The sequence below is a fragment of the Aulonocara sp. 'chitande type north' Nkhata Bay genome, linkage group LG4 (genome assembly GCF_057382095.1).
Source record: "Aulonocara sp. 'chitande type north' Nkhata Bay isolate Kocher_YH1m ecotype deep benthic linkage group LG4, A_spYH_male_GT1.1, whole genome shotgun sequence".
Classification (NCBI taxonomy): domain Eukaryota; kingdom Metazoa; phylum Chordata; class Actinopteri; order Cichliformes; family Cichlidae; genus Aulonocara; species Aulonocara sp. 'chitande type north' Nkhata Bay.
The window spans coordinates 36,915,339-36,925,102 of record NC_141347.1 but is presented as its reverse complement, the minus strand read 5'-3'; the positions used below and the strand labels follow the sequence as shown (position 1 = coordinate 36,925,102).

Sequence of the window (9,764 nt, the reverse complement as noted above, 5' to 3'; positions counted from 1 at the left end):
TGCAGACACACACACACACACACACACAGACACACACACACAGACACACACACACGTGCAGACACACACACACACACACACACACACAGACACACACACACAGACACACACACACGTGCAGACACACACACACAGACACACACACACGTGCAGACACACACACACACACACACACAGACACACACACACACACAGACACACACACACGTGCAGACACACACACACACACACACACACGTGCAGACACACACACACGTGCAGACACACACACACACACACACACAGACACACACACACACACAGACACACACACACACACACACAGACACACACACACGTGCAGACACACACACACACGTGCAGACACAGACACACACACACGTGCAGACACACACACACACACACGTGCAGACACACACGTGCAGACACACGTGCAGACACACACACACTCAGCTGTTTCCTCTTCAGGTGTGTGTTATTCACAGTGGCAGGTCGAGGTCACTCTGTTAAACACTCTGGGTAATAAATAAGTCCGACAGGAGGGAGGAGCCCAGGTTGGTGGGGATTCAGGTGGTGCTGATGGAGGAGGGAGGGGTAGATTTGGAGCGGTGAGTTTTGGTGGTGCAGCAGCCCAGATGTGAGCCTGAGGAGGAGGAGGGTGTTTGGCTGATGAAATGAATGCAGCAGGTTTGCGGGTTAATCCCGGGTCAGCTGAGTCGTCCCGCTGTCACACACACCGCTCGCAGTTTTGAGGCCAGGATTAGCATGAATGTAGGTGAGTTTACATCCGTGACCCCGACGGTGGCGTGCTAATCTGGACGTTCGAGTCTTGTTTCCAGGTCAGAACAGAGCTGTTAGCAGATCCTCCTGACAGCACGGATGTGAAAGACTAAGAGCTGAGTGTTTGATGTGGAGTCAGATTCACATCGCGCCCTCTAGCAATGATTGATCCGTGACTTCCTGTCCTCCAGGTTTACTTCCTGCTGGACAATGTGCGCCTCGTGTTTGTAGGGCTGCTGTGGTAACAATGACGGCTCACGTGGAGGTCTCAGCATCGCTGACTGATAGTAGCAGAGGATGCAGCGCTGCTAGACGCCGCAGCGCCTCTGTGTCGGCGTTTACAGAAGCTTAGCTTAGCTTAGCCTCCCTTACACCCGACAGTGACGTGCACACTCTCAGCTTCAAGTCAACAAGCTGAACAAAAGTACTGAAAGTGCTGCATCAGCCATTTTCATACACTGCCTGATTATCAGAGGCTCAGAGGGAGCAAACAGACAAATGTCCATGTAAGGTTTGTGTTTAACGCCGGCGCTCGTGCGTGGAGATCATGTGACTGATGAACGCAGGAGCGGCTCTGAACAGAGGACCAGATAAAGAAGGATTATATTCAACTGTGAACCAGGCAAAGCTGAATAAGACTGTAACTGTGTGTGTGTGTGTGTGTGTGTGTGTGTGTGTGTGTGTGTGTGTGTGTGTGTGTGTGTGTGTGTGTGTGTGTGTGTGTGTGTGTGTGTGTGTGTGTGTGTGTTGCAGTCTGAGATGTTGCTGCAGCATCAGTCTAACCCGTGTCTGGTGAACAAAGCCAAGAAGACTCCTCTGGATCTGGCCTGTGAGTTTGGACGAGTTAAGGTGAGCGCGTGTTTGACGGTCATATAAAGGACTTTTATTCTGCAGTCGGTCTCTGTGCACTTTACACAGATACTGGGAAAGTTCTTAGTTTTGGACTGAACGTCTCTGAAGTGAAAAACGGTCAAAAAAATAAATATGTGATGGATTCAAATTAATCGGTAACAAAAAAGCAAAGGAATAAAAAGGACCAAAGACAAAAGCTGTGTCCTAAAAACGCAGCCCACATCCTTCGGAGGACGTGGCCTTCGTGGTCTACGTGGGCCGCGAAGTGAGCGGCTGTGAAACGGGACGGTCGAACCTTCAGATCAGCGTCACCGCTGTCTCGGTGGAGTTTAATAAACTCGCCGTCTGCTCCTTGCTGTCTAAAATATATCAGGACACCAGAGTAAACTCTCGACCGTCTCACACTCCTGTTTATCAGTTTTCTGTTTGACGTTTATTCAGCTGTGTGAAAAAAAAAAAAGGAGGAACCCACTCGATGGATTAATAAAGTTTAATTTTATCTAATCTAATAACTTTAATCTCAGCCAAACCGATTTACTGAGGAACAAATCAAACACTGAAAAAAGCCCAACAAGAACATTTTTAGGTTGTCTGAGTGACTCATATATCACGTTTAACCTGAGTAGCGACAGACCGCGGGGGTCTGAAAACGATGAAGCTGGGAGTCCGCTGTTATCGCCCCGGCTCCAGTGACCCTCGACCTCCCGGTCAGCTTTGAGCTGGTGGGTCACAGACGTCTCTGAAAACGTCGAAGCACTTTTGCAAATATGTGATGTCTTGATAAACAGAGCAGATATTTGAAGTTTGCACAGCTACGTTCTCACCTGAAAATATGTTAAAAGTTTATTTTGTGACCCAGAAAGATTAATAAGAGTCATTTTAAAACTTAGTAGCGGCCGCCATTGTTGGAAACTGGAATTGGCTGGGCCGCGCTATGAATTCTGGGATATGATGGGCCATGAAGGACACACCCGACCCATCCTTCAAATCCAGGGAAATGAAGGACGCATTTAAAGGAGTCGATGAATTGGGACGGCCTTCAAATGCGTCCTTTGAAGGATGCAGCCGACGTTTTGGGACCAGTGTTGGGTGTAATGTGTTACTAAGTAACGCGTTACTGTAATTAAATTACTTTTCCACTGAAAAAGTAGAGTAACTGATTACTGTTCATTTTTAGGTATTTTAATTACAGTTACTTACAATGTGCTTGCGTTACATTGTAAAATAATTAAACTCGCTGAATGTCATTATTTAATTTCAATAATTTGTCGTCTAAATGTGAAAGTAAACTCTGCTCTTTAACATGGCTGTAGCGCAGCTGCGCGTCATGTCACACCAGTTTGCTGCACGGTCGTTTTCTACAGCTGAAGCTGTCGGACGAGTGGCTGTTTCATGACGTGGACATGTTCCCGTCTCTTCACTTTTCTGAAACAAGCAGACAAGAACATTACAGTAATATGTAAAAACTATGGGCTGCTGTTCATAGCAGGAGTAACCTACTGAAGCGCCTGACACGGAGCATAGACGAACACTTCTGAGCGATCCTTCATCATCCATGGATAACAGCGCGGCAACTCCTGCTGAGCAGCAAAACCTGATTTTACTTCAGCAGCACAGACGGTGCTTAAAAAATGACTGCAGGCGACACTGTGGAAGAGATGCTGCCGCTGCGTGCTGCAGAGTCTCCGTCTTTAAAAATGTATTTACTATTCAAAGAGTTTAATTTCTATTGTTTGCCCGCTCAAGGTTTAGAGGGATTTTAAGAAGTATTTAGTTAAATTACTTATTTAGTAATTAAGTTACTTTTCTGACACAGTAATTAGTAATTAATTACTTTTTTAATGTAACTTACCGAGCACTGTTTGGGACACAGCTAAAGTTTTTCCCACAGTCTGTGTGAGGAGCCTCCACGGTGGCAGGAAGAGGCGGAGTTCACAGTACTGCCCTTCTGTAGGCTTCCAGAAGTGGGCCAGTAAGACAGTAGAGTGCTTTTAGGAAGCGGGTCTTAAAGACAAGATGAACTGCAGACATACGTGGCACTTTTGCTTTTCCAGCCGCGCTCATCAGGTGGATCGTTCTGTTTTCAGGCTGGATTTGTAGACGACCTCCTGTCAGCCATCTTTGTTCTGAGTCATGTGTTTGTGCTGTTGGAGCTTTTTGAAACGGTCTTGTGCTAACAGATGATCCAACGAGGCTGATTGGATGTTACTGAGCAGTAATCAGTTACGTGCTTTTATCAGCTAGCATAGCCGAAAGCGTAGCGCTCCAATTTGGCCGTTGCACAAAAGCCCAGCGGCCAAAATGCTTCAAAGCCTCCATAAACCAGTGGCTCAGGATTCCCAGTCTGCACCAGCAGATAGCCCCGGTGCTGATGCTGGGATTTGATGAAGAGGAAAGAGAGTTCACAAAGAAGAGGAACCATGAAGAGGAGCACAGATGTGGTACAGACAGCTGTGACAGCAGCCCAGAGCCGACGTGTCGTACAGCAGATCCTCTCACTCGACGTTTTCAGGATTTCATGACGCTCGTCTTTGGGCACGGGGATGCTGGAGGGTGGAGTCTGTCCCTGTGGGTTACAGACGGCGTCCCCACAAACACGGGAGCACAGACGTGCGTCGGTGAGCTTTGGCCTCAGCTGCCGCTCACGATGTCGGGGCGTGTCGCCCGCAGGTGCTGCGTTTCCGTTAAGCTCCGCCCGATCAGCTGGTGCTCAGCTCCCTCTCCTCAGCGATCAGCCACACGGAGCGACGCTCATCGCCGCGGGTCGGCGTCCCTCCTGATGATGTTCCTCTGATGATACGAGGGATCCAAACCAGCTTCTGCTGCCACAGTTTTGTTTTACTCGTGTTGTCTCCTCGGTTCAGCTGAACTTCTCTTCACCCAGGTGTACTCACCTGAGCTGCAGTGTGGCCGTGTGGCCATTCAAGAGTTTCATAACTGCTCTCCGAGGTCATTTATCAGCTCCTCATCACTGACCTGCAGGAATCCTCCTCTGAGAGAACAGAGGGAGAATACAGTTGGTACAGTACTTTCGTTAGTGCTTATTTTCACGTTCAACGCAGCAATCCTGTATGTCAGTTTGGGGGCGGGGTCATCGGGTTCACATGAGCGCACTGCTGCCTAAAGCGTCCAGCTGTGTCTCACACTAAACATCTGGATTGTGTCACTGATGTGTTAGCTCACGCTCACCTGCGTGGTCGTCTGCAGGTGGAGCCGTGCTGTGGGTGTAGCGAGTGAACGAAAACATGCTGAACGTGGAAGATTTGACAACTGATGGACCGACGGCGAAGCTAGCACTCATTACGTGACCTGTCAGCTGTCCGCACGCACAGGCTGACGATGATGATGGTGATGGTAGCCAGTCCAGTCATTACCAAAAAGAGTAAAGAGGTGCTACGTGTCTACCAGTCTCATCTTAAGTCTCAGCTTTCTCCACTTCCTGTTTCACAGGATGTCCGTCCAGGATCAACCTTCATAAACCTGCTTGAAGCCCAAAACTTCAGGATTTGGAATTTGGGAAGTTTAAAAGCGCTCAGGAGGAGTCTGTTTTCTAGAACGGGGAGGACAGGGAGCTGACGTCAGCTGGGATGACAAACACGAGCACGTGTGGGAGATATCAACCCAAACCTTCATAATTATCAACATAGCACAGGTCGTCCATCGCCCTGCTGTCCACACGTTTCTGCAACCAGACGAGTGGAAACGAGTAATCCACAACCTGTTATTGTTTTGCTCTGTCGTCCATGAAACAAAGTCTGACGTGTTCGTGTGTGATCGGCCGTGAACGTGATCCCTGGTTTGACGTCACCGTGTCCTGGATCATTTTGAATAGAAATCACTGAAACTCTGAGGAAAGAACGTCCAAGTCACAGGGACCTGGTGATCTTATAATTATGGGATGTTTGTTTGTGATCTGTGTTAATGAGCTGAATCTTCCCGAGCTTTGGCTCTGCTGTGGAAACAGGAATCACGATGCACCGTGGGAGCTTCTGACTCTGGGAAACTTCTTCTCTTTGACTCCTCCCCTCAGGTGGCCCAGCTGCTGCTGAGCAGTAACATGGTGGTGGCGCTGCTGGAGGGCGAGAGGAAGGAGCCGATGGACTCGGCCTTCACCACCCCGCTGCACCTCGCCGCTCGCAACGGGCACAAGGACGTCATACGGTGAGACGAGAGCGCTTCATAACTCTGCGTGCGTGTGTGTGTGTGAATACGCTGAGTGTGAAAGTGAGTGTGAGCTGCAGAGATGCTGCAATCAGAGGGCAGAGCTCCTGTGGTCTGTGGTGTAACCGCTGAGCCGGCACACTCGCACGGGGATGGTGGAGCTGGCTCCGTGTGTGTGTCTGTGTCTGTGTATGTGTGTGTTTTTATTTCTGGGAGTCTTCTTCATGCCTCGCATTCCCTGCAGAGATATGAAATCCACTACAACGTCTGTGACCCAGTTTCACAGCTTTTCATCCCGCTTACAAGTATTCCGCTGTGTGTGTGTGTGTGTGTGTGTGTGTGTGTGTGTGTGTGTGTGTGTGTGTGTGTGTGTGTGTGTGTGCAGCTGAATCTAACAGGCAGTATTTTAGACGTTTATTTTCACCTGCTGAATAATAAGTGAGAGAAAATGAGGCCGAGCTGTTTCACTGAATCAAGGCTCTTCTTTCCTGCGCTGTTTGTTTCAGTGTGAAACTGATAATATCACTGACACCATCATCACTGGGGCTGGGCCACATCATACCGTTCACGGTAATACCGGTATAATGTTGGGCAACGATAAGAAAATGAAATATGGCGTAAATATGGGTAACACGCGCATGCGTGTTTTCATACGCAGATGGTGTCGACGCAGAATGAGGAGGGCGAAAGCGGATCGTTGAATGAAACCATGAACCAGAACTGGTTTGTAAAAATGCTGCAGCTTCACTGGTGTGGAACTGGTTTAGCTTTCGTCCGTCAGATACACAACAAAGCACTATTTTTGGTAGCGCATGCTAGCGGGCCGTCGTTATTACCGTGTTGTTTGGAAAATACGGCGCACTTAAAATCAATACTTTGATTTTTCTGAAAGTCGACAGAGCCCCTTATAATCCCGTGTGCCTTATGTCTGAACTCTGGTTGTGTTACTGACCTCGAAACGATTTTATGTGCACGGCGCTCGAACATCTGTCAGATGTTTTAGTACGACTTTGCTAAGCTACGAAGCCGCACCGCTTGATGGATTGTCGGAGCGTTACGGCTGTCGTAGGCGGAGCCTCGTGGAGTGATACGTACTGTGCTTCAGCATAATATTACAGTGTTGTGTGTATAACCTCTTTTTAAGTTTTGTGGATGTTATACATGGTTATGCTGAGGATGTGTCGGCCAGTTTCCACTGGAAATGCCTTTTGGTTAAACTGTCAGCGAGGAGTTTGCATTTGCACTTTAAATATTTATATAACTTTAATGCACATAAAAAAAACAGCTGATTGTGTAAGTGAAAATACATTGATGGGTTTTGCACTAATAAAGTTGTGGAGTTTTGTCTTGCGTCAGTTATATCGTTATTGCACATTTTCAAATGTATATCGTGACAAATATTTTTGACCATATTGCCCTGCCCTAATCATCATCACTGATATCATCATCATCATCACTGATCACTGTAATACTGCACAGTTCAAGGCAACAAGAGTGAAGAGAAGTGCGTCCATCCCACCTGCTGTTAGTAACAAAGCTCATTATTAGGACTCGGCTCAGTGTGTGCAGCTACAGTAACTGTGTGAAATGTGCAGACGTGTGTAGCAGGAGACATTCGGCCGAAACAGGGATGTAAAATCAGCCCCGGCTGTGAGTCGTTGCTCTGCTTTCAGGCTGCTGCTGAAGGCCGGCATGGACATCAACAAGACCACCAAGTCTGGAACAGCTCTGCACGAAGCGGCGCTGTACGGGAAAACTGAAGTGGTCCGACTGCTGCTGGACGTGAGTTTATTTCCTGCATCGTGTGTGTTTGTGCATGTGTGAAACATCTGCAGTATCTGTTTAAAACATTCGGTTGATGTCCAATGAAATTCAGATTGAGATTTGATGGATGATTAATGGATGCGATGCTGTGAGTGAAGAGCGGGTCCTGCAGCGATATCACTGAAACAGCTTCGTGTTGTGTTGTTGTCGGTGCAGGCCGGAGTGGACGTGAACATCCGAAACACCTACAACCAGACGGCGCTGGACATCGTCAACCAGTTCACCACCTCGCACGCCAGCAGGGACATCAAACAGCTGCTACGAGGTCCAATCAAACCCAGCTCGGCTTCCTCCTCGCTCCCCCACCACGTCTGCTCTGCCTCAGCTCCAAATGCGCTTCTTAAACACGAGATCTGTGACACAAAGCGTTGCTCTGCCGTGCTTCCACCTGACCACCTGATCACAGCGGCCGCGTATAAATCTGCAGTTACATAACGTTAAACTCTTATCTGTCGTTGTCATGGCTTCAAAGAGCAGATCCAGCATCAAAGTTAGCGGCGCTGCACATGCGGCGCGTGAGCGCGCTCCGTACTCCTGCAGCGTTTGAAGCTCCTGTGGGAACAGACTGAGGGAATAATGAGCGGTTGTGTTGAAGCAGTGATTGAAACTCGGACGGAGACTTTCCCGCCTCGTTTACTGCTGCCGAGCGGAGATGAATAATTGGTCCGCGCTCGGCCGGCACGCGCCGCAGATGAATTATTGATGTGAGCTGTTAGCGCCTGCGTCAGCAGCCGCTCGTGTGTGGTGCAGAGTCGGGCTGACAGTCGAATGTGTTTCAGCTTCTATAGAAAACGTTTGCTTGTTATTCTCTGCGTGCGCTGTCTCGCTCCGTCTTTGTGGAAGTGCTGAAAGTCACAACGTGGAAGTTTCCTCCGCATTAAAATTTCAGGCCTGCTGTTATTAGACGCTTATTCCTGACACTCCGTTTATTTCACTGAACTCAAACTAAGACTCGGCGACATTTTAGCCGAAGAAGGTACGGCGTCGGCTAACATCACGTGAGATGTGTTGGTTCCTTCTCAGTTCACGGTGTTTGTCGCCACAGTCGCTGCAGAAGCATCCGTGTTCTTGTTGCGTCTCACAGTCCAAACACACGCTACCTAATAAAACTCTGAGCGTTTCACGGCCAAACAAAAGTAAAATGAATTTCACCGAAAACTAGAGACTGAACAGAAAACAGCTCAGAGATACAAAAGAACGATGCTGCTTATTCACTCACACTTCCTGTGCAACAGCGAGTGATAAATAATACATGTGGATATTTACACTGTTATATCCTGACATATTCTGCCAAGCTAATGAGTCATTTCCACGTTTGTAATCAGGAGAAAATGAATCAGCGTTTGTGTGTGACGGTGTTCGGGATAACTATCGAGCTCATAAAAAGATGCTTACAGCAAACTGCACACCTGGACTGAAGCTAGCAGCGCAGCTGAAGTCGTTTTAGCGCTGACATTAGCCGTAACGAACTCAGCTAAAATAAGCTCATTTTGCATACGTTTGTTTTTGTAAATAAGATTTTTAGCTTTTAATAATTAGTGCCTTAAAGTTCTGCTCATACATATTTGGATGCTGTTTATTAGCTGTGAAATGACACAAGTCGTAACTTTAAAAACTAAAAATGAACCTGTTGTTTTTGTTCTCACCTACTTCCTGTTTGTGTTTCTTCAGATGCGACGGGCGTTTTGCAGGTCAGAGCTCTGAAAGATTACTGGAACCTCCACGATCCCACCGCCCTCAACGTCCGGGCCGGAGACCTGATCACGGTGAGGCGCCCGGGCTTTGACCTGCCAGCTGAGGGGATGCAGATGGAGCCACGGAAAATTACAGCTCATTAAACAAAACACATTTATCTGTGTGTGAGATGTGACGAGTGTTAGGCCCACGTTTAGTTTTTTTAAATGCAGCATGAAATCACAATCGCGCCTCAGAGGCAGGCGGAGACAAGTCCGCACTTCCTGTATGAAGGTGGCGTGTGTCACACCGAGTTCAGTCAGGATGATTTCATATGAACTAACCACAGATCTGAGCCACTTCCTGTGAGTGAGTCACGCAGGTGAGCAAAGCCGAAGGTGTCGAGGTGATGCAGGTACGAGGCCTCGTGTTGAGACCTGCGTTCAGTGTTAAACCTGACGGAGGCCGGCGGG

General features: G+C 48.2%; 1 protein-coding gene across 5 annotated transcripts in view; it reads left to right on the top strand.

Moving 5' to 3' along the window:
• The window catches only part of caskin2b (CASK interacting protein 2b), a 54,635-nt gene that overhangs the window by 27,125 nt on the left and 17,746 nt on the right, over positions 1-9,764 (top strand). For all 5 annotated transcript variants that reach the window (XM_086290318.1, XM_086290317.1, XM_086290316.1 and 2 more), the window contains 5 exons: positions 1,534-1,629; positions 5,663-5,793; positions 7,467-7,575; positions 7,774-7,882; positions 9,289-9,383. In XM_086290318.1, coding sequence (XP_086146444.1) covers positions 1,534-1,629; positions 5,663-5,793; positions 7,467-7,575; positions 7,774-7,882; positions 9,289-9,383 — 540 coding nt within the window. The remainder of the gene's footprint in view (positions 1-1,533; positions 1,630-5,662; positions 5,794-7,466; positions 7,576-7,773; positions 7,883-9,288; positions 9,384-9,764) is intronic.